At 42.1% G+C, this 25,575-nt stretch overlaps 1 protein-coding gene across 2 annotated transcripts in view; it reads right to left on the reverse strand.

Annotated features, from left to right (window-relative positions):
- The window catches only part of EBF2 (EBF transcription factor 2), a 267,672-nt gene that overhangs the window by 3,160 nt on the left and 238,937 nt on the right, over nucleotides 1-25,575 (reverse strand). For both annotated transcript variants that reach the window (XM_072978815.2, XM_078379733.1), the window contains exons 14-15: nucleotides 19,312-19,497; nucleotides 12,519-12,686 (exon numbers count right to left, since the gene is read on the reverse strand). In XM_072978815.2, coding sequence (XP_072834916.1) covers nucleotides 12,519-12,686; nucleotides 19,312-19,497 — 354 coding nt within the window. The remainder of the gene's footprint in view (nucleotides 1-12,518; nucleotides 12,687-19,311; nucleotides 19,498-25,575) is intronic.

Raw genomic sequence — 25,575 nt, forward strand, 5'->3', positions numbered from 1 at the left:
AGGAAAAACAATTCTAATGGTCTGTGTGAGTAGGCCCTCAGTTGTTCACCTTCTAGCCCAGTCAGTAGTCCAGCTGATGGCGGTCCTAATGGAGCAGCAAGTATAAATTTAATTAATTTTTATTTATTTTAACTGGGTCAAAGGAATGCTTATCCCAGAACTGAAATGCCATGGCACAAGGCTTCTGCTGTTAAATCAATGTCTTCAGTGGGGGAAAAAATGCAAGGAGTATTAATTGATTTCTGAAATGCCCATTCTTGCACATGGTCTGTCATCTCCCGGCATATGAAGCGATGACTTCATGGGACTTTTTAAGCCTACCTGTTGTTCTCAAAGGCTGTTTGACAGGCTGTTGCTTCCCTTTGGGGCTGGGCTGCCAAAAGCCTATTTCGCACTCTATACTACTTTTTATTGAATGTTTGTGAGCTCTGGATTAAGGTCTTACACAGCTCACAAAGCTGTAATTATTTTTGCCTGTATTACTATATATTGAATCGATGTAACTTTTCAATAAAGGTGGTTCAATGCAGGACAAGACATTCCACAATGTGTGGGGGAATATTGGAAGCTCCGTGATTATCCCACAGGGAGTCTCTTTTCTCTCTCCTATCTTTTATTGGAGAGAAATGGATGGAAGAATTAGAGAGGTGCTACCTTGTGTTAGCCTCAAAAGATGGCCATTATCTGATGAAACGCTTGATTAAACCTGTCAAAAATCATCCAGATGCTGTGGTGACATACACACCTTACGCACATATTGTTAATAATACTAATAAACATCTTTCAAAGTAAAGAACTTTTGTTCCTCTTCTACTTGCAAGGAAGAACAAATATGTAAGAAGAGAACCAACTGTACAACATTGGTAACAAGGAGAGTAAGATTGGATGATAGGCAGAATTTTTAGGATGATTTAATACAATCAGAAGCAGTTTCTAGTCTGGAATCTGCATGGTACCACATGCAGTTGTGGGTACATTTGACAAAATGCAAACATTTAATTGAAACGTGTACATTTTCCCATGTGCCCCTTCCAAATATGTGTCAAGAACGTGGCATGAAAATGCCTTAAGTCAAGGGGAGAAACACATCAAGGCAACATGTAGAGCTTAAAAAACATGCACAGAAATGTGAAGAGTAAGGTTATTTTTTTAAAAAAAAGGCCACCAAAGAAAATACAAAATGCTCTTAATAAAGAAATATAAAAACGAACCAAGAAACAAGAGAGGAAAGCAGACTCCGATCAAACACAGAGGTGAGGAAAGGAGGAAGTTCATGGATCTGGTTTTAATAGATCTGCATATCGCTAAGCATAAGAAGCTGTCTTACTCAGGACACAAGCTGGGATGCTGTTTGGTTATGCCATTCGTGTGATGACTGTACCATGAGTGGTTCATGGGATGTCTGTAGCATGAGGGCACTTGGGCAAAGATGCATCCATGACCTCTTTGTTCAACCAAAAATCAGATATTCCCAAAGGGGTTTTGTTTCCGTAAGTTCAATGCTTCCGGAAGCATGAGATTCCCCCCCCCCCCATGTTATCAGTCCGTGCATGTTGCTCCCTTGATGCTCAACAGGATCCTGGCTGAAATGTTTCAGTGTGTGAATACTGACAATCCCAGAGGGGTTTATTAATGCTTCCAAAATGATAACACATTCTTCCCATCTATCAGATGCAAACAACCTAAATGGTGCACAGTCACATTGAGATATCTGTCAGCCTTCATTGATGTGTCTCTGCATTAATTAATTAATTCCCAGCCCTTTTCAATGTGGACACCCCAAAATGATTATAAAACAGATAGAGCTGGAAACACAGCCAATTACGATATTGAAATAGAATTAAACATATGGCAGGGAAAAGAGCACTGGCTTCAAACAACTCCAAACATTTAAAAACACACCAGAAAAAGAGAAATGTTGCATTCTCCCTTGCAGCCTCCTTTCTTTCTAATCTGTTCAGTCACCAAAGGCCTGGCTGGCAAGGAACTCTTTGCCCGCTTGCATGTTATTAGGGAAGAGGCCAGCCTAAATCTTCTGGGGAAGGAAGCTTTAGATCCTAGGGGGATCATTAGAAAAGCCCAGTTTCCTTTCTCATGTCCTTCCCAGACATACCTGTGAGAGCAGTGGGACCAAACAAAAGGCCTCCACCAGACAAATCTATACAATTCAAGTTGTATAGGGTTTACACTTTGAACTCAGCCTGGAAATGGTGCTGTTATAAAGTGAAAAGCAACGAGCGCTGCCTATACAGTTATGCCCCACTGGACGATTACCCCGCTCTACGACGAACCCGCATTACATTGACGTTTTTGTGATCACTTTTGTGATTGCAAAACGATGGTTGAAATGGGGGAATTTCGCTTAGCAATTATCGGTTCCCTACTTCAGGGACCGATTTTTGCTTTACAACGATCAGCAAACAGCTGATCGTCAGGTTTCAAAATAGCCACTGGCTGAAGAAAATGCCCCCCCCCCATTTTCTAGGACGGATTCCTCGGTTTACAGGGACCGAAAATGGCTGCCGTATGGAGGATCTTCGCTGGACGAGAAGATATTCAGCCCATTGGAATGCATTGAACAGTTTTCAATGCGTTTCAATGGGGTTTTTTTTTTTGTTTCGTTTGACGATGTTTTTGCTCTACAGTGATTTTGCTGGAACGAATTAACATTGTCAAGCGAGGCACCACTGTATTGCTTAAAGCACTCTCTGGGCGGTTTACAGTTCAAATATGCAGGCTATACATTGCCCACTGCTACCAGCAAGCTGGGTACTCAGTTTATTGACCTTGGAAGAATGGAAGATTGAGCCAACCTCAAGCCAGCCACCTGAGCCCAGGATAAAACTCAGGTCGTGAGCAGAGTCTTGACTGCAGTATTGAAGTTTAACCACTGTGTCACAAGGCCCCTTAAACAGGTGAGTTGTGTGCTTACTACAACTAGTTCTTGCCAATGTTTTTTTGCTGTATTGTGCCGGATTACTTGAGTTTCCAAACAGTCTCCAAAATCAGACCCACACAGAACATGTTATAATAATCCAAATGGGATGACATGAAGCCCGATCAGATGTCTCTAGGAACCGGCGCAGAAGGCGTGGCCACTTTAATGATGCAGATGCGCTCCTGGGGTGGCTAGAATCAGGAAGTCTAAGTTCTGGAATGGATTTGGAGGCATTCACAACATGTGTTGAGGCTTGTCAACCCCACTCAACCTTTTGGACAGTTGCTACAACATGCCGTGCTGCCAACGATCGCCACTCAAAAGAACTAAACTCAGTAATGCTATAAAAGGAGAGATCTGGGCTCAGAACATCTGAAAAAAGTCAGGCACACTTACTTAAGGAGGAAAATATTGTGGCATGTAACTATTTGACTCCCCCATTAGCTTCTACTGATGTGGCCTCTGAGGGATACAACAGTAACTTACTGAAAAACCAGCCTCGGTATTGGTAACAAGATATACAATCGCTCTGGACATGTGCCGCTCAAGGTCTCTCAAATTTCTCTCATTACTAACACCATCACGTCTTCAATGCTTGCTTCCTCTTTGCAAAAATACTTGCCTTTTGATTGAGACTGGGTGTAAGGGACACATGCAATGCAAACCCTTCTTGGAACTGGGAGGGCAATTCTCTCCCTCTTAACTAAAACACCTTGATCTTAAACTCATTAGGGACAATGCAAACAAACTGAGGTGGTGTGGGGTGTTTTTAAGAGCCAATTAAAAACTTGGCTCTCCAGGCAGGCCTTCCCTCCTGTACAATACTTGACCTTATTCTTATTATAATTTTCTGTTTTCCCATCTTGAGCGTTACTAACATTATTGTTTTGAATTGTTTTGAATTGTTTTAGTTTATAATGTTTAATGGAACCCGCCCTGAGTAGACTTTGTCTAGGGGGCCGGGATAGAAATCTAATAAAATAAAATAAAATAAAATAAAATAAAATAAAATAAAATAAAATAAAATAAAATAAATAAATAAATAAATAAATAAATAAATAAATAAATAAATAAATAAATAAATAAATAAATAAATAAATAAATGCCATTTTGCTTTGTTTTTGCACAACCTAGCAAAACATTCATCAATTGTATTGCTACATGTTCTTGTTACCACTGTCAAGAGAAACACTCCTGGAACAGAACCAACACTTCTGCTGAGATAATGTTATGGTGAGGCTGATCTGTTTGTGGCATCATCCTCAGCTCTGTACAATAATAACAATAACAATAAAAACAATTGTGGATAGGGTACAACTGTGGATAATGAGCAGAGCACAACTTTGAAAAAGTAGTTTTTAAGGGAATGAAAATTTCCTTGTTTCCCCTCCCCATGAGCTAGCTAGCTATGGAATTGTGGGCATTTTTCAAGATCAGGGGCAGAAGACAGACTGGGATCTGCTGACGCATCTCTGGATCATTTGGTTCACAAGGCAATATGATTGCTAATACTGCCCTAACATGGCAATCAATTTTGAAATAGCAGTAACTGAAAAGCGTACGTTCCTTTGCTAAATTATGGTGTAAGATTTGTGTGTGTGTGTGTCAAACAGCTATGAACTCTGACGGGATAGCTCAGTGAATTAGAGGTCTGGCTACAGAGACCTAGGTTGGGAGTTCTATCCCCCACAGTGCCTCCAGGGAGTAAAGTCAGACTGTGTGGCCCTGGGCAAGCTGTACCATCCCAGGATGTCCCCAGAAGAAGGGCATGGTAAAACCACTTCTGAGTACTCTTTACCTAGGACATCCTGAGAAGGGTTTGACTTGATGCACACAGTTATTATTATTATCATGTTTCCAGATATTAAAACTGGTATCTGTGTGAGTGAGGAAAATGACAAAAGATTTCATCAACAATTGCGAGTAGAGCCTGACCTGGGATTTCTTCAGTGTAGACCTCCAGGCTGTGGCAATTTAACAAGGAATGATGTCTTAAGACAAAGATTGGGCCCGAGTCCCTTGTCAGTTCCAACTCTCCAAGACTCTGATGCAGAGGTGAACCCGTCAAGGGGTTGTGTCCATGGAGCCTTGAGGCATTTCATTCCTTTCCTCACCTCTCGCTGATATTCGACAAGAGAGGAAGATTCAGGCTCAAAATAATTCTGTCTGGAGTTATGGAGCCTGTGGTCTCCAGATGTAATTTCCCTGCCTAGGCCGCTTCCATGTGGCTGGGGCTGGAAGCAGGGGGGCTGGAAGCAGGATCCTCTTTTCAGTTAGTGAGGCACTAAGACATCCAGCTGCCTCCTGGCCACCATCCAACCAGCAATTTAGGGTGGTTGTTAGTTTTTTAAATATAAGACGAAGGAAGTCCTACCCATCTGTCACTTAGGGAAATGAATGGGGGAAACTTAGCATATTGACTTAAAGGGGAAAAAATAATACAGAGATTTAGTTCATTGGTGAGGAGACCAATAAAAATTTTTGTGTGTTGTGTTTAGTCGTTTAGTCGTGTCCGACTCTTCGTGACCCCATGGACCAGAGCACGCCAGGCCCTCCTGTCTTCTACTGCCTCCCGGAGTTGTGTCAGGTTCATGTTGGTTGCTTCGCAGACACTGTCCAGCCATCTCATCCTTGGTCGTCCCCTTCTCCTCTTGCCATCACACCTTCCTAACATCAAGGTTTTTTCCAAGGACTCTTTTCTTCTCATGAGATGGCCAAAGTACTGGAGCCTCAGCTTCAGGATCTGTCCTTCAAGTGAGCATTCAGGGTTGATTTCCTTTAGAACTGATAGGTTTGTTCTCCTTGCAGTCCAGGAGATTCTCAAGAGCCTCCTCCAGCACCACAATTCAAAGGCATCAATTCTTCGGCGGTCTGCTTTCTTTATGGTCCAGCTCTCACTTCCATACATCACGACAGGAAAAACCATAGCTTTGACTATTCGGACTTTTGTTGGCAAGGTGATGTCTCTGCTTTTCAAGATGCTGTCAAGATTTGTCATCGCTTTCCTCCCAAGAAGAAGGCGCCTTTTAATTTCAGGGCTGCTGTCTCCATCTGAAGTAATCATGGAGCCCAGGAAGATAAAGTTTGACACTGCCTCCATATCTTCCCCTTCTATTTCCCAGGAGGTGATGGGACCAGTGGCCATGATCTTAGTTTTTTTGATGTTGAGTTTCAGACCGTTTTTTGCACTCTCCTCTTTCACTCTCATTACAAGGTTCTTTAATTCCTCCTCACTTTCTGCCATCAGAGTGGTATCATCTGCATATCGGAGGTTGTTGATATTTCTTCCGGCAATCTTAATTCCGGCTTGGGTTTCTTCCAGTCCAGCCTTCCGCATGATGTATTCTGCATATAAGTTAAATAAGCTGGGGGACAATATACAGCCTTGCCGTACTCCTTTCCCAATTTTGAACCACTCAGTTGTTCCATGACCAGTTCTAACTGTTGCTTCCTGTCCCACATATAGGTTTCTCAGGAGACAGATAAAATGGTCAGGCACTCCCATTTCTTTAAGAACTTGCCATAGTTTGCTGTGGTCCACACAGTCAAAGGCTTTCGCATAGTCAATGAAGCAGAAGTAGATATTTTTCTGGAACTCTCTGGCTTTCTCCATAATCCAGCGCAAGTTAGCAATTTGGTCTCGAGTTCCTCTGCCTCTTCGGAATCCAGCTTGTACTTCTGGGAGTTCTCGGTCCACATACTGCTGAAGCCTACCCTGGAGGATTTTGAGCATAACCTTGCTAGCGTGCGAAATGAGTGCAATTGTACGGTAGTTGGAGCATTCTTTGGCACTGCCTTTCTTTGGGATTGGGATGTAGACTGATCTTTTCCAATCCTCTGGCCACTGTTGAGTTTTCCAAACTTGCTGGCATATTGAATGTAGCACCTTAACAGCATCATCTTTCAAGATTTTAAATAGTTCAACTGGAATGCCATCACCTCCACTGGCCTTGTTGTTAGCCAGGCTTTCTAAGGCCCACTTGACTTCGCTCTCCAGGATGTCTGGCTCAAGGTCAGCAACTACATTGTCTGGGTTGTCCGGGATATCCAAATCTTTCTGATATAATTCCTCTGTGTATTCTTGCCACCTCTTCTTGACGTCTTCTGCTTCTGTTAGGTCCCTCCCATTTTTGTCTTTTATCATGTTCATCTTTGCGCAAAATGTTCCTCTAATATGTCCAATTTTCCTGAACAGATCTCTGGTCTTTCCTTTTCTGTTATCTTCCTCTATTTCTTTGCATTGTTCATTTAAGAAGGCCCTCTTGTCTCTCCTTGCTATTCTTTGGAAGTCTGAATTCAAGTTTCTGTAACTTTCCCTATCTCCCTTGCATTTTGCTTCCCTTCAGCCATGCCCCTTTTTAAGTTATGTGAATTTTCAGTACGGAATGAACATTTGTTCTTTTAAGTAATTCTCACTGTTATACTAGAGTGGAGTCTGAGTACTGTTCTTGGTGTGTGTTGCATCTCTAACCACTTAGGAACCTCTCTAATTCTAAACAATCCTAACTGCTTCCTGAGATCAGCGGGAAAGGTCTTCTTCCTGTGTCACAGTTGACCATGAGGAGAAACAACGCCTTCAAAAGGGCTACAACAGTCCTGGAAAGCACAGAAGAAATCCCAGGTCGGGCTCTACTCGCAATTGTTGATGAAATCTTTTGTCATTTTCCTCACTCGCACAGTTACCAGTTTTAATATCTGGAAACGTGAAGATGATGAAGATGATGATGATGATGATGATGATGATGATGATGATGGTGGTGGTGGTGGTGGTGGTGGTGGTGGTGGTGGTGGTGATGATGATGATGATGATGATGATGATGATGATGATGATAATAATAATAATAATAATAATAATAATAATAATAATAATAATAATAATAATAATAATGAAGCAGAGATTATATCTGTGAATATCATCATCATCATCATCTTAGAATTGCAGAGCTGGAAGGGACCCTATGGATCATCAAGTCCAGCTCCTGACAAGGAGGCCCAATGGGGAATCGAACTCTCAACCTCAGATACCTAAACTACCAAACTATTCAAGCAATTCCACTCATTGTTCGAAATATTTCCATTCCAATCAGATCTGATCTGCTGTTTCCTTTTTTTTTTAAGGTTATGTTCACGCTGATCACATCCTTTGTATTTTATTCATTATTTAAATGAACATTTTGTGAAATATTATACTCTGTGAGACGCTCTGAGTGGTACAGGGACACAAAGAAGAAGACATGTAAATTTACATGAAAAGAAATAAATGCATAAATCAATCTCATTCTTTATTCAATTCTCCAGCCCAGTTCTTTGTCTCTTCCCTTCAATTTCTATTTCCATGTTCTTGTTTTTATATGTATGTTGTTCCGTATCCCATTAAAAGGGAGAACAAGACTCCTCAACGAATTCATTGGAGGAAAGATAAAGAAATAAGGATGTAAATACAACTAATAATTAAGTTCAAATGAAAACCCAGAACTGAGTCACCGGCTTCTCCTATCATTGACCCAAAATCAGTCTGTAGGCCAATTCAGGGTTTCTGAAGTCACCTAGGTTTGGCCCAGAGGGATTTGTGCCCCCATCTGATTGACCCTGCGCCCCAGATCCAATGTGATCTGTAAATTTGTGAAGTAAAGGTACTAGTAAACCAAAATGATGACAGTCTCTTTGGTTTTGCACTTATGTGTATAACATCTGGAGATATGCTAAACCTTAAAGAGAGAAGTAAATGGGCTGGATTTAGACAGCTTGCTAGTTATGTACTACACACCTTTAATTAAAAATAAAATAAAAATAAAAACACTATTTGTCTAAAGTAATTTGTTTCCTGTTGGATTCATTTTGTGCCCCAGATTCAGATTTGTTGTAAATTCAGTTCAATTCATTCTAGAACCAAATATGTTCCTTCTGCTGCTTTCTGGTCTCCATACACATTTCTCTGAATCAGGCTCATTCAGTTCAGAACTTGTGATTTGTCTATCCAGTGCATGGTTCTACTTTAGACAGGTTTCCTGGCTCTGAGTATTTCCTCTTGAACATATTTTTAATGCACTTCTGCAAATCCTAGGGTACCCTCAAGCCTTGTGAATACCCCCCTCTACTGTGTGGGTGGTGCTGTTTTGGCTACCAAAGCAACAACATCCACAGCTTGATGGTTCGAAACAGAAGCAACCGTTCCATCACCCAGATCTACAGAAATAGCCAAAGGCAGAGGTGGGTAGCCGTTCCTCCGAGCTGCTCCAGCAGTTTCCAATTTGCTGCCTTACATCTGCAAGGAGACAATTAGACACCAGGGTACTCATCACTTCACATTGCGTCATGTCACATTACATCTCCTCCACACTATTTTTAAGCAGCCTTGACGTCCGACACAAAATAAATGCCGGGCTTTTTGGATCAGGGCACCTGCTCTCAATTTGGGGGAGCAGACAAAGGAGGAGGGTGTTGTCAGGCCCACCGTTTTCCTCCCCCCTGCACTGCCTTCCATGTCTGGCTAGAGAACAGGAATACATAGCAGATGGCATGCAGGGAGCAGAAAGCAAGAACACATGGCACAAGGCAGGTTATCTGAGGGTATCTGCATGTCTTTCTCAACACCCTTCTGGAAGCCAAGAATCATGTTAGTTTCCTCCCTGGAGTATCTTTAATGAGAACCATGGAGCATACTGAAATAACAACCTATCACCTTGCAAGCTTTCAAATGGCATGTTCCCTATCAAGAATAGGTGATAATAGCATTCAAATAGCATGCAAAGCATATGAGAAGACGAGGCTAGCCAGGTAGTCTGAGGATCTGATTGCCACAGAAGCCAGCTGGATGGGTCAACAAAGTCAGCAAACACACGTCATGTCACAGGCATGGACGTGGACACTGAGGAGATTCTTGACCCAGCCAAGCCTGAGGCTCCAGAGCTAACCCAAAACAAATCTTTCGAACAAAAATTGGAGGCAAATCCAGAGGCCCAATGTCAACACTGGGACTGCCTGCTTCCAGGAGTTGTATGATCCAGCACCCCAGTGTATACCTGGCATATAGGAGAGGTGAAGAAGTTCCAGGCTTCTACTTGGTGGGAGGAGCAATGGAATCTAGAAGAAGTAGCCCCAAGCCAGAGTGGAGCTCCAGACCTCACTAGAGCAAGGTGCTTGCTGGGTGCTGTCCTTGGTGCTGGCCCTTCTCACCTCTCCAGACCCACCTTGAACACGGCTAGATGACAAAATCCCTTCCTTGGTAGCTGCACCATAGGAAGCTGCCTTGTACTGAGATGGCCTCTTTTGAACCATATAAGCGAGTACTCTCAGCTGTGTAGGGTTTCTGGCCAGACTAATTTCTAACTCTACCTGAAAAACCTCAGTAGTTCTTAGAATACTAGAGACTGGCTCGACTTACAGAATCATAGGAGACTACATTGTTCAAGGTGGCAGAGGAAACTGGTATTATTCAGTGCCACCAAACAGGGAGGTTTTATTTATGTCATGATTTAGAACCAGTAATTATGAAGCACAGGAAAACATGACAATAGGAAATTACTTTTTTCTGAGTGAAACCCTTGGTCCACACAGCCCAATATTATCATGACTAATTGGCCACATCTTTTCTGGTTTTCAGGTCCAGCCTACCTGGAGATGCTGGAGATCAAACCTTCCCTATCATAAGATCAATCTGTATGGATTTCACCCATCCCAAAAGATTCACAATTGTATTTGCTATCCTTCCCTGCCTTAGGTTGTCTTATTTGGTCTGAGGAGCTTGTTCCCCTGCTTCAACCCTTTAATTCTTGAGCAGGTTGGGAGCTGTTCTACATCTGCTCTTTGCCGCATGCTTGGATGACCAAACAAGCACAGGAACAATGGAAGGCTGTTTCCCCAACTCCCCACTTCAGGCCCAAGTTGGAGGGAGAAAAAAGAATCCATAAAATATTGCCCCAGCCTGCATTAAATTCAAAACATCTCTGGGAATGGATGATCTGATAGACAGACAAACAGATAGACAGGGGAAGGAAGGAAGGTTTAATTTGCAGAACTACCTTCAAAACAGGTGTATGTGTACATATATATCATATACCTATGCTAAAACGTCTTGTGTAGCAAAAATAATTGCAGTTTAGACAAACCCCTGGTGGTCTGGAAAGAGACTTCTAATATACTTTGGACCCCTGGCTGTTTTAAAGCTTGCATCAGTATTATCACAGAATCTCATTGCCTTGCTGAAGTCTCAGAATAATTTCTGTTCAGGGGGATCTCTGCAGAGACCAAGAAGGCTATGGAACCACTCACTTTTCCTATAATAAATTCCCTTTGCTCTAACAGAGAGCTGAAATTTATTCAGACTCATTCATTCTATATCTTTGGGTATAAAGGCTCAAACTGTAAAGGAAAACGTATATGGGTAGCAGGGTCAGATTTCACTCCTGAATTACTGCAGCCTGATCAGTTTCTTTGAGATTTAGAAGAATTTTTAACTTTTTCTGGAAGATCTGAAGCAATCATAGCCCTATTATATACATGACAATTCAAAAATAAGGCCCACCGAGAGCAGCAGAGTACACTCCCCAGGTAAGCAGCTCTAGGACTGCATTGTAAATGGGAGAACAGAAACTCTGCCGGAACTGATCAGCTATCAGGACTAGGAAGAGAGATTGATCTTCATGACCATTTGCCCAGGATGAGTCAGACTGGGCCACTAATAAGGTGTGCTGCTGTTTCTAGCTGCCACTGATTTAGCAATAGAAAGATGTTTTGAAATAGAACTGCTTCTAATTCCCCATTAAATTGTTAGAACAGAACAGGAGTAGTGTTCAGATGTGATGGATTCTCATGAACTACTCATTTCCTCCATTTCCTTCACCGTTGATTTCTTTTGTCTTTTCCCACAATTCCAATTTTATTCCCATGTCCAAATCCTATGGAGGAATTGGTGATTCCTTCACAGGAGCATCCAAATCCTGTGTAGGAACATCCAATTCTGCCACGAAGTAGCCATTTTCAATTTCTAGACATTTTCAGAAATACTCTTGGAGATTATCTGGACGACAGAGGGATTTCCTGCCAGATTCCCCTCTTATTTATCTGGCTGCCGGAAAATCTCAGGGAGAAGATGTATATTAGAAAATACACTTATTACATCATTACAAGCACTGCTGTTCTAATGGGTCAAAAATTTCAGGTTTTGACCCGTTAGAACATATGCTTTCCATTTGCTCCATATCTTGCATTCCAAGGGAGCAAATATGGATTTGATTTGTAGCTTTGATTGTTGAGACACTTATCTCAGATGGCCATGGGAGAGAAAAGGACTGCATAGATTATGCGTTTCATGATGCCTAAGTTGACCCAGATATTTTTACTGCAAAAGAAATAGTGTGGCAAAGGTTAGGAAAATATGCCACATACCAACAGAATTTGGGTGGTGATTTTGGAGGCATGGCTTCTGGTGGTGGCTAATCCAGTGGCGGTGGGACAGGCCAGTGGCTGCATACAAGGTGTTCAATGGATGCAATGTTTCTCACCTGTACTTTAGATGTATCTCACACACACCCTCCACAAAAAGATTGGGGATGGGGAAGCAAAACAAGCATTTTCTTACCTCTAAACCCATTCCCATTGCCAGTGGAACAAGCTGGGGAAGGGGATCCTTGGGGTCGGATGACTGGGGCAAAGGCACTCTTTTGTTTGACAGCAGGAAAGACAGAGGAGGAGAATGGGAGGATGGAGGAAGCGCTGGAGGAACCGACAGTTGGACTCGAAGACATCACTGCGGAGGAGTCAAAAACACAACTTCCATTAGCAATCAAGAGTTCCGCAGGGGCTCAAATACGGGAAGGACAACCTCCTCTCCCCACTTTCCTTCCCACCCACTTGAGTTCTGCTGAAAATGAAGAAACAGATTACCAAACAGAAGCCAAAAGCAGAGGCTGATTTGCATAACTTTTGCAGATGTTACTCTATAAGTATATTGGCAAATTTTTCATTACAGTGGTGCCTCACATGACAAATGCCTCGCAGGACAAAAAACTCGCAAGACAAATGGTTTTGGCAATCAGATTGATGGCTCGCAAGACGAATGTTCCTATGGCCGTGCTTCGCAAGAAGATTGTTTTCCGTTTTTTTGTTCCTGCCTCATGTTTGCTGATTTTTAAATGTTTTTCTATGATGTTTAAAAAGTTAAAGTTTTTTAATTGAAATTTTTACAATCATCTGCACAATATGTATGGCTTTAAAGAGTACTTAATAAACCCTTTGTAAACCAAATTTGACTTTGTTCTGATGTGGGTTTTTTTGCCCATAGGAACACATTAATTAGATTTCAATGCATTCCTATGGGAAAACGCATTTCGCAAGATGAATTTTTTGCAATGTAACATTAACTGCGGAACGAATTAAATTCGTCTTGTGAGGCACCACTGTAATCACTATAATTTTAGGTGGAAAAATACATTTCAACTTAGAAGGGCAGACTGAACAGGTCAGATCTGGTCACAGTTAACAGGGTTACCTGCAATGTGGATTTTTGTTTTGGTTTGGTTTTGCTTTTTGCAGTAGCAAAAAATTGCATTATGCCATTCCTTACTTCTTATTTCAATATATTTTTTAAAAAACAATCATTTTGGGCGGGGCGGGCAATGTGGGCCCTTTGGGACCATTTTGTTTATTGAAAGCTTCAACAACAAATAAAAATGGTTTAAAATAAGGTTTTAGTCAAATGTCACTGACGTATTTCACCCCCCCCCGACACACTTGATAAATTTTCAACATACCCATTTCCAGTAACACCTCCACCCAAACTGCTGAGCTCTTGTTTCCCGGCACATTACAATCATATAAACTGATCTGAAACCTCGCCCCAGATCATAACATTTATTACTTTTGAAGACCAATAAGTTTCAAAGTTCTACAAAGTCCGGTGTCTTGCCGAGTGGAGTTCAATATATGATGCACAATCCATGTTACTGATGACGAGTGTTCACCTTGCTAGTTTCGGAAGTCTTCGAATGATGTTGCAGCTTTGCGCACATGTGTACAAACAGACTGAATAAGAGTGTTTGTCCAATTCTAGGGTGTTTTCAGAACACAGCAAGGAACACTTATCCTGGTGTGGCATCCCGTTTTGATTGCCCCTAATCCCTACTCCCAGATGATCAGGGATTAGACACAGCCAAAGGCCATAGAAAGAAAGAAAAAAAATGAAGACAAGTTCTTTCTCCCACTCTGGTTCATCACATGACTGGTGTCCAAATCCATGGCATCTCTGATCATGGGATCAACCAACATGGCAGCATCTGACCATCAGGTGTCTCTCTAGTCTCTACCTGTGACGTGCCACAAGAGTGGTAAGCCAACGATCAGTATTTTAAAACTGCCTTTCTCAAACTGCATTGTTCTCCGAACCAAAGGGAGAGCAGTGAAAGAGCCAAATGTGGTGGACTGCATAGCCCAATGCAGGGTGGGCACTGGGGATGATGGGCGTGGTAGCCCCATGTGTCTGCAGGAGTGAGAAAGGCTGCTTAAAAATATTTTTTTTAAAATAACGAAGATCTTAGTGACAGTATGAAACAGGTCACACTGAACTCAAGCAGGCCTGGGGATTCCTCTGGGGCCCAAGCACTCTTTTTTTCTTGCACATATCCATGGTATGCCCACACAATCACAGCTGGGGTGTACTTGTCCCATATTCATCTCAGAGACAGAACATTTCCTTTTAAATATTTTTTTTTCATAAGGATCTGTCAGCATCTCATTGTAAACCCTTATTGTCAAGGGTTTATAGCTCAGCTGCAAAAATTTCTCTTTTTCCCTGGAGCCAAAACTTGGCACATATAAGCTAGCCAGGAAGTGGATTTTCTAAGTTTTCTTTTAAAACATACACACATACACACACAGAGAGAGAGAGAGAGAGAGAGAGAGAGAGAGAGCGCCCACAACATCTGTTTGGCCATTTTTAAACTCTCTGTACAAGAGTCATAGACGTTTCAGATTTTTTTTTTAGAGTATGATTCTGTCAAACAGGCAAATTATTATTAAATTTTAAAAAGTGTTCAAGATGTTCTCCTTTGCAAATCTGGACTGCAGAGATTTATGGCAAACAATTAGACATTGTCAGTGGCTAAACAATGACCTTCTTAGGAGGCTCCATGTGAGTTTGGAAAATTCACATTTCATTCCAGCTCTGCTACAGATAATCTGAAATGTCCTTGGGCACTCTCTGCGCCTGCACATTTGTGCGCATGTGTGCGTATGCAAACAGGTCAGCTATTAAAACACACAATGAGACACACGGACTAACAAAGGTTTCAGCCAGCCATGCCCTCCTCTGGGATATTCCATTCCATTTTTTCTTTTTTTGTTTTCTTTCCCAACTAACATCAAACACACCTATTGAGCATCCTCCATCCTCACTGGACTGTTTTGTTTTGTTTAAAAAAAAAAAAAAACCTCCAAAAGCTTTAAAAAGTTCCTTTTGCACCAGAAGCATTTCTGGGCAATTCCTTAGTCAGGGAATTGGTGATGTGATCTACGAAACCCTTATTGGCTTGAGTTTAGGATCCTAAGGTTTTTATTTGTCTTCTTGTTATTGCAGCCCTCACAGGCTCTATTGCTGAGGTCTCAGGGGAGGGCCCTTGTCAGGTGGGAGGCAAGACTGTGCCCCCCACCATGCAGCAAAAACAATTTTTGAGTTTTTTAGTAGTGAGGGTATTGTACACTTTCCCCCCTGTTATTGTGCCTTTACTAGGTTTCTAAGTTGTTTTAATTTAGTGCTTGTTCTTACTGTTTTTAAAAGTACAGTGGTGCCTCGCATAGCGATCGCTCCGTTTAACGAAGAAATTGCTTTGCGGAAATGTTTTGGCAATCGCTTAGCGATGGTCTCTATGGGGAAAATTCGCTTTGCGATGATCACAGGGAAGCGATCATCGGAAAGCACCCATTTTGGCGGTTCCAAAATGGCCACCGGGTTAACAAAATGGCTGCCCGCTGTGTTGCCTCGCTTTAGAGGCACCAAAAATGGCCACCCCTATGGAGGATTTTTGCTTAAGGTTAGTTTTTAAGCCCACAGGAACACATTAATGGTGTTTTAATGCGTTTCTATGGGCTTTTTAATATCGCTTAGCGATGAAATCGCTTAGCAGTGATTTTTGCTGCACGGATTAACATTGCTAAACAAGGCACCACTGTATTATATCTTAGGGTTTTTCCAGATGAAACATTGGTACCACCATTTCTTTAGAATTCCACAGTGATTTTACTGTGATTGTCCCCAGTAACTAAAGAGTGTTCACTCCATCTTGTTTAACGCTATTCCACCCCCCTAGTTCCTGAAACGTTTTCAACCTGCTAAAACGCTTGGTTTATTTTATTTTATGTTTTTGTTCTACTTTGTACTGGAAGGGTAGAATTTCATGCTAGGATACTTTCCCAAAATTTCAGAGGTGATGCATAATTAAGAACGAGAAGCCAGTAGACAAAACAGAACAAAGAGGTGCACATAAACTGTACTGAACAACAGTGGGTGTGTGGTGGACCCTGACAGATGGGGTGAAATTTTGGGATTTCTTAAACTACAAAATCCATAATGTTTATTTTTGGGATTCTGCCTGACAGGAAGGGACCTAAATGTGGCTGATGTGGAAGACATCTAGATGGGCGAGGTATACATTTTTATTTATTTATTTATTTATTTATTTATTTATTTATTTATTTATTTATTTATTTATTTCAAGGCACTGGTCCTATGTGAGATGAAGTACGAATCTGAGGAAGAAAAGTGAAAGGAAAGGCAGAATACAGACAACTGTAAATGTCGCTGGAATTTTTCAGTAAATATGGTTTGAGAAATACTTGAATTTTTTTTTCATACAAAACAGAGATTTTTCACACAAAACAGACATATATTTCAAATATCATAAATATTTATGAAGCAGGAGTGAAAGGGCAGAGGTTTGAGAACTCTCAAGTGTACCTACATGTGGTATATGTTTGAAGGAAAAAAGTGACAACACAGAAAACACAGACCAGTCGTTTTTGTATTTTAAAATAGTATGTCCTGGACGAGTTTAGTACTTTAAGCTTAAGTATTAATAATAATTCTAACCTAATAATTGTTAGTTTAGGGCAGATCATCCAGATTCATTTCCCTGGGCTACGTTCTTTTTCCATTGCAAATCCAAATGCATTTGTGTCCCAATTTTTCACTGACATTTTTCACTGACAAAACAGCATCTCTGGTTTTTTTTGGGGGGGGGGGCTTTGCACATTTCAGGGAATGCATTGCAAGCATGGGAATGCACCCTTTTACAAAATCTGGTTTTGTATACAGGCCAGGAAATTCATTACTGGTTAAATCTGTCTATCCTCTCCTCTCCTCCACTCTCCCCCTGCTCCGCTCCACTTTATTTTAAAACCTTCAGGGGAGAAGATTTCTCATTGCGTTTGACTAGGAGTGACTGTGATAACTGTGAGTGCTGTTTCTAGCAATGGAAAAATGGAGATACATAATCTGGCCAACCTAGATTTCTACCTCTTGAGGACTAAACTGGAAACATTGAATGTAATAGGTACAGGGCTCCTAGTACTTCTGATCAGAAGACATTCTTTGACTATTGTGGCTTTCCTTCCTCAAATCTTTATTAGTATTTATTATTATTTATTTAACTTATATGCTGCCCACACTACCCAAAGGTCTCTTTAGCCTGGGGAAAGGTCAAAGGTGCAAGAAGTTGTGTGAAGATCACAAAGGGTTATGACTGAAAGGGGACGGCTCAGGTCAATGTGAACGGAGCCACCTGATTGTTGTGATTACACTGTTCAAACTAGAAACGTGTGTTGTCTTCAGAAAAAAATGTATAAAACAAAACTGAATTGGGATGCAGGGCAACTGCAAGTCAAAGCAAGAAGCTCCTGTTCACCTCTGGGACTGAGCAACGCCATGATAGGTCCTTGCTGTAATATTTTGTAAGGTGACCAAGATGGTCAACAGTTTGAATATAGGAAAGGGGAGATTGGAACTAATGAAGTAGACTGGACTCTTTGCACTAAAGATGAAGTTGAGTGACAACTGAACCCTCCAATCAAGTCTTAATACCTCCCCGGAACATTCCAACCATCGAGGGGGGCTATAGGGAGGGACGAGGCTGATATGACCTCAAGGTCTATGTACCTTCTTCTAATCCCTCTGCCAGCAGTTTTCCAGAACTGTAGGGTAAAGAGAAAAACTTCTGTCACTTTATAAGTAGTCCTGCACACCAAATTCTGGGCCTGAGTTGGGACTTAGCCATCGTGATACACATGTGATTTGAGAATAACTTATTTCAAATAATTGGTTATTTGATATGAATTTCTTTTTCTTCAGTAATACAGATATAACTACATTATATTAAAATTCAGCAAAGGATAGCTCCATTTTTCCTACCGTGTAATTGCTATGGCTCAGAGCTACTTTCACAGTTACAAGAGTATAAGCGTGTTAATTGGTGGAGGAGGAACATCATGTGGTTCAAGCGCTGGCTTTAGTGGCCTCGTGCTCTGGTGTGATGCTGAGGTGACAATGAAGAGAACGGAGAAAGAATGTGTTCTGTACCAACACATTAGATTTTCTTTTAAAGCAATGAAAATATAACATAACTTTTTATTCTGGCAGGCTTCAGACACCATGACTGCTGATGAGAAAGAGACTACAGTGTTTTCCCCTTATTTTTTTTCTTCCACTCTAAAACTGTTTTTAATTTGTTTATTCCTTAATTTGCATGCTAGTATTATTGCTCATTGGGTTTTAGCTTTATTAGAAAAAAAAGTGCCATATCATCCAAAGGCGAGGGTGGGTGATACCTTTATTAGACCATTAAAAGATTGCAAACAAAAGCTAGCTTTTGACTCTGTACAAGTCTTGATCCGTGGGCATCCTTGGGCATTAGCTGTATGTGTGTTAGAATCACGTGAATGTCTTTGGGCCCCAGTACTGAAAGAGAGGTGTTATAATTTAAACCAATCTACCAGCCAACAAAAACCAGCCAATTATTTAGTTACTTTCGAGAAAGGGAGAGGGGAAACTGGTACTTCTAAAAATTACATCAATAGCAGGAACTAAATATTTTGGGGTCTCTTGGTACTGTAACTCATTACTTTTCGAAGCAACTTTCCAGCTTCTCGCTACATGCCAGGCAGATTGGCCCAGGGAGATGCCAGAAGCAGCTCTGTGCCCTCACGTTCTGGTTCCGCGACACCTTTGCACTTAATTTCTGATTGCGATGTTGAGAAGCCTTCCGCTCCCTCCCTCCCTCCCTCCAGACAGAGGCACAAGCCATTTTCCAGCAGATTGCCTCTTGGCCTAAGTAAAACCTAAGGTCAGCGCAGAGGCAAAAACAAGGAGGAAAAGGCAGGATACTCACAGCCGTACGGTGATCCTGTGGGAGAGCCATTAATAAAGCCAGGCGAGCTAGGAACGCCCAGGTTAGACATAGGGACGTTGCTGTAGCCGTTCATGCTGTTACTGGAGGTGCTGTAATTAGACTGCTGAGGGGTCGAACTGGACGAATAACCTCGGGGAGAGATGCTGCTTGTGTTGCGGATGTAACCTACAAGAAAGAAACCTTCACTGAGTACACGGGGTTGAGGACAACAGGATGATCTCCCTCCCAGCTATGCTGCCTCTAGCTACCTAGATTATGGAATGGATCAGTCTCCCTGTATCCTTTTCTCTAATGCTCCCCTTTAACCCCCTGCAAAAGTGCAAGTTCCCTCTGTCCGATCCCTATCTCTGTTTGTGTGTTGTACACACGGCAGACAAGTTCCACATGCATTATCTATCGATCAATCGAGACAGACAGACAGACAGACAGACAGACAGACAGACAGACAGACAGACAGACAGAGAGATAGACAGACAGACAGACAGATAGACAGATAGATAGATAGATAGATAGATAGATAGATAGATAGATAGATAGATAGATAGATAGATAGATAGATAGATAGATAGATAGATAGATAGATAGATAGATAGATAGATAGATAGATAGATAGATAGATAGATAGATAGATAGATAGATAGATAGATAGATAGATATTCTCTTGATTGTGGAAACAATTTTTCTCAGCTAACGACACCCATCAATCACCGTGACAGGTCATCTCGCCCCTTATCACAACAAAACACCCATAACAAAAAAACACTCTGTTCACGGGAATCACCCAATCTCCTGAAAAGAACAAAAACTCTGATCCCACAACTACAGATACTCAACATCCCACACACTACAGCAGAACACATACAGAGTTCTAGCTCCTGTCCTCTGAAGAAGCTGGACGCAGAGACTGGTGAAACATTAGGAAGAAAAAGCTCCAGAAGACAGCCAAACAGCCTGAAAAATCTGCAACAACCATCGGATCCTGGCCATGGAAGCCTTCAAGAAGACAGTTTTTCTCATATTCGTTTCACCAGCTGACATGTAAGTGTTTGTACATGAGCTTCTTTTACATACACTTTTCTGTATACAAAGAGGAGGGGAAAATCAAAGAACTGTATGGCAAAATTTGGAATATAAGGTCCATTGTGTTTTGCTGTGTGCAGGAAGTAAGAATTAGGTCAGTTGATCTTAAACTGATAATACATGTTTCCCGCCCTTAACCTGGACTCCATGAAAGCAAATCTTTTTACAGCATAGACGCTCAGTGGCCTCGTGTTTTTAGCTACAGAAAGGCATGACTGTTACCAAGAGGGCCAGAGAAGAGGCAGTACTTGGGACCTTAGCGTAGCCGCCAGAGTAGGACTCATATATTAGAAATCTATGTTGATGTATTTTATTTTTTTCCAGATTTTGTACAGAACACCGTCAGAGATGGGCACGAACCAGGAAAGCAGTGCTTCATGATGGTTCGTGGTTTGTTGCTATTCATGAACTGTGGACTTCCACAAACGTTCATAGGTCATGCAATTTGTGAATTCCAGCGGGGCTGCTTTGGGGGACTATAATTCACATCCCAAATCCAGCTTTTTCCAAACCTGGAGCCGGAGGGGAGATGTGTCAGCTGAAGACTTGCTGTGAGTTTAGTGTCTCTAACTTGCACGCGAAACGTTCTACCACTTTGTGAGAACACCCATTTGTGCCCTAACTCTGCCAACAATGGGTTCTGGTACTTTCCGTTCCCCCAACTCCAGCGGGCACTCACTGGTTGTCCCATGGTTGGTCCAGAATGGGCAAAGAAGCCTGCTCTCCCCTTTGTTCCTCATTCCCCTTTGTATCCCTCCCAAAGCAGACTCGGTTTTTAGAGATGCAGCTTCTGGAGTAAAGGCCCACCATTCCAGGGCTTACAGCCAAGTTGTGCGCTAATGCTGGCGTGAAGGTTAGCCTCGGAGCGCTGCCTGACAATGCAAGATCTTTTGCATAAGATCCCTTTGCAGGTTCTCGCCCCTGAACCTTGTTTCACTGGAGGATTGTCAAACAACACCTTTGTTTGACAACATGTGTATTTTCGGCTGATCACATCTGACGGTTGGAAGGACGTGGCAGGGCATTTCGAGTTCTGGAAGAAATTATCGCCCCGGTTGTTTCTCATGTTTATTACATTAATGTGGGGTTGGCTGCAACCTGTGGTCAAGGCTGTACCTTCTCTGCGATTTCAAGAGGATCATTCTCTATTGCACCAAAGAGGTTTTTTGAGGGGGGCAAGGAGGAAGGAAACTTTGGGAAAGTTTAAAAGGAAGAAACTCTTTCACTTAAGGCATAGCTATGGAGTCCACACTCCCGAGATATAACACTAGCTATCGCTTGAGCACAGAGAGATGAAATTTGAATGTCATTAATGGCAGGCCCACGATGTACATCAGGTGGTGTCCTACCCGAACAGTATGCCCCTGAGTGTGATAATGTGGGATCATGCTCCCTTGCACAACCATTGCCATTCTGCAAGGCCAGGGTGGACTTGCTCTGTGGAGACAACCGATGGCATAATGCTAACACTTCTGCAAAGGGCATGCTCCCTTGTTAACATGGTGGAATTTCACACCCCATGGAAGTTCAATAGGATACTGCCCCTACCACTTCTGACTCATGGTGGCTTCTGTCCACAGATGTTTGCCAGACGGGGGAAATAAAACCCTTATGAGGTGTTTTTGTTTGCCTTCCCAAGTGATTCAGTGAGTTTTCATTGACTCACTTAAAACTTGCATTTCTTTGGTTACTGATTCCATCTAATGAATCTGTACATTTCTTCCATTTGATTGGCTTTGCTATTTTGTTTCAAGGACAGGCTAAGCCAACCTTCCACTGCCATAGTGTTTGTGTTCCCTATCCTTTTGGCATTTGACATTTTCATCGCATCAGCTTCCAGATTTTAAATGCTTTGGACATATAGCCTCTATTTGGATGTAATTTAAATGTATATATCCTATACACTTTCCATGATTTGCAGGGAATCCAGATGTTTTATTCTGCTTGTCATTTATGTTGCTTCTGTGCTACTAGCACAATATCTGATAGCTGATTCAACCTACTCACTTTCAGAAACATAAGAGAAATACTTTATCAGTTACAGACAACTTTTACGAGCCACAGATATGTCTAACTTCAGAGACTAATGGTCCTTTAAAAGATTCAGATCTGAGGCAGCAGTTTCACAATTAGAAGTGGAGCTGCTTTAAGAAGTAAAGGAGATTTGATTATAAGAAACAAGGTTTCAGAGCTCCAAGTGCTGCAAATTAGCGTAGCTTTGTTTGACAATTAGTTACCAGGAGATAACAATTGGCTTCCTTCACATGTCAGTTGTTCAAACAAGGCAAAGTGTGTCTCTGTAGGGAGAATGTATTCTCCCATTTTTATCGCAGAGCTGCTCTCTCATCCAATTCAGCCGAATGCATGTTATCTGTCCTCATTCTCCCCCTCCCTTGCAAACAGAAGCTCTATTTGACCTATACAGACTGCTTAAGTAGGTCTCCGCTCAACACAACTAGAGAAATAAATTATCTATTGGAACTCTTTCAAAGAGAGAGCAGAGTTTATTTATCAACTATAAGTCATTAAAATACGTTAAAATAAAATAAAAGCAGCAGGTGAGATAATTAATTAAAAAGCAAATACAATGAGACGTAAATAGGAATCAAAAAGACAAAGGTACAGGAAACAAGCGAGCTCGGATGTTAATTGCAGCCAAGGCAAAGTTTGCCACGTTTAAGGTGGTATTGGCGTTGATGTCAGCCAGGAGCCAACAGACCTGGGCGAGATTAGGTCTGTCTTGGATGGAAGTCAGAGAACTTGCCAAAAACCTTGATCGAGGGGAGTGGTAATGTGGACATCTCAAAAGGTAGTGAGTGATGTCTTCGACTTCTCCCAGGTGGCAAGGACAAATTCTTAGATGATAGGGCAGATTCTCGTGTCTGCCCTCTAACACTCTTGAAGGCATACATTGAAAACGTAGAGCGGTGAAGGCCTTGCGAAGGGCGAATGTAGTTATCCAGGTCAAATAATTTTCCATGACAAAGGTTGACTTATAGAGTGGGAGTGAAGAGGAATAAGGCGAGCTAGAGATGGTGCAGAGGTCACTTCTGATATGAAAAAGGCGAATTGTGTCCTTGAGACTAGCTTTCACACATTTGAGCGGAAGAGCGGTTAAAGAATCTAAGTCGATGCCATAGGAGTCAGTTATTTGTTTCACAGCACTCACCCAGGATTTAAGAGAGGGGTTGGCCAGTTGTTCTCTGAAGCAGATCTTAGGTAAACTGGTATCATTCATTTGGGACAGTTTATGCCAGTACCGGACTAGTGCTGAATGGCAGGTGGCAGCTACAGAGATAAGGCCTACTTCTGCCCTAAGTAAGGAGGCTGGAGTACTCCGCGGGACACACAAGATGGAGTGAATGAAGGTGTTCTGTGCGGCGTTTAGGGTCGAAATGTTTGTGTATCCCCAGATTTCGGCCCCAAAGGTCATTTGGGGAATCAGTTTCTTGGCAAAAATTTCAGTAGCAGGGGGAGCCAAGTTGCCTCCTTTAGACCTAGTAAAGTGTAGGAGGGCTTGGATGGCATGGGCGGCTTTGAGCCTTGCTGAGTCCAGGTGTTTTGACCAGGAAAGATGAGGGCCAAAAATAATACCCAAGTAACGAAAAGCTGACACTTGCTCGATTGGGAAGTCGCCAAGCCTCCAGGTATGTTTTCTGCGATGGTTCCCAAAGGTCATCACTTTGGTTTTTGCGTGATTTATTGTTAGTTTTTCATGGCTGCAGTAGGTACTTAATTTGGCCAGTAGTCTGCGTAGCCCAACCGGGGTGAGTGAAAAAAGAGCAATGTCATCGGCATATAATAATATTGGAAGTTTTATGTCCCCAATTGTCGGCGGAAAGAAATCGAGACCTTGGAGCTCAGGTACAATGTTGTTTATGTAAAAGTTGAAAAGAAACGGAGCCAGTAAGCAACCTTGGCGGACCCCCTTTTCGGTAGTAATTTCCTCTGAAAGCATACCATGTGGGCCGAGTCTAACTCTGAGATTGGTGTTTGTGTGAAGCTTTATAAGAAGAAGGAGGAGTCTTTTGTCAATATTGGTTTCTGCAAGTTTCCGCCATAGACGGGATCTATTTATTGTATCAAAGGCCGAGGATAGGTCGACAAAGGCAGCGTACAATTTTTTCCTCCCCGCCTGGGTGTATTTACGGACCAAATGGTGAATAACAAAGGAATGATCCAGCGTTGATTTCCCTTTTTGAAAGCCAGCCTGTTCTTTAGCGATAATAGAATTCTCTGATGCCCATTTCTCCAGCTTAAGGAGCAGGAACTTCGTGTATAGTTTGGAAACCACACAAAGAAGACTTATGGGACGGTAGTTTTTTGGGTCCAATTTGGATCCGTTTTTGTGAATGGGAGAGACAATACTGTCTAACCACACCGGGGGAAATTCACCTGAGTGGTTAATGAAGGAGAACACTTTGGATAAAACATCAGACCACCAGTCTGGGTTACATTTGAAGAGTTCACCTGGCAGCATGTCAGGTCCAGGGGCTTTGTTGTTAGCAATGGCGGTAATAAGTTCATTTAGTTCTTCCTTAGAAACTGGGTCCCATTCAGGTAGCAGGTGAAGTGAGGGGACATTCAGCTCGAGTAAGTGAGTGAGCGAGTTGGTATCATCCTTTTCCCGGTAAATGGCGGAAAAGTGCTGGTGCCATTGGGAAGAAGAAATCTGATGGTCCAAGGGCTCAAATGAAGACTTCATACCTCTGTTGACCAAGGCCCAGAATTTGGCAGGTTCCTTGTGTAAGGCGGCCGAGGATAAGGCCTGCCATGACTTTTTAGTGTGTTCGTCTTTCTTCCTTCTGAGCAGGGTTTTGTAGTCCCTCCTCAATCGAGTGAAGGCATAATAGTTAGCAGTAGAACCCCACTTGCGGAGTCTTCTGAGGGCTGTTAAAAGTACGCGCTTCTGGATTAGACAGTCTTTGTCAAACCAGCCGCCTGCTGAAGAAGAGTCATATTTTGGGGGTTTAGAGGAGACAAGGAGAGGCTTAATTGCTGCTGTAATTTCATTAAAGGTATCCAAGGGGTTTGAAGTATCGGAAACAGAATCTCTTAAGGCGAGCATATTAGGAGAATCAAGTAGAAGTAGAACCTGGTTTTGAATTTTCTCATTCCATGGAAGCCTTCTTAGGCAGTAGGGTGGGGTGGGAACACGTTGTT

This window comes from Pogona vitticeps, chromosome 8 (assembly GCF_051106095.1).
Source record: "Pogona vitticeps strain Pit_001003342236 chromosome 8, PviZW2.1, whole genome shotgun sequence".
Lineage (NCBI taxonomy): Eukaryota > Metazoa > Chordata > Lepidosauria > Squamata > Agamidae > Pogona > Pogona vitticeps.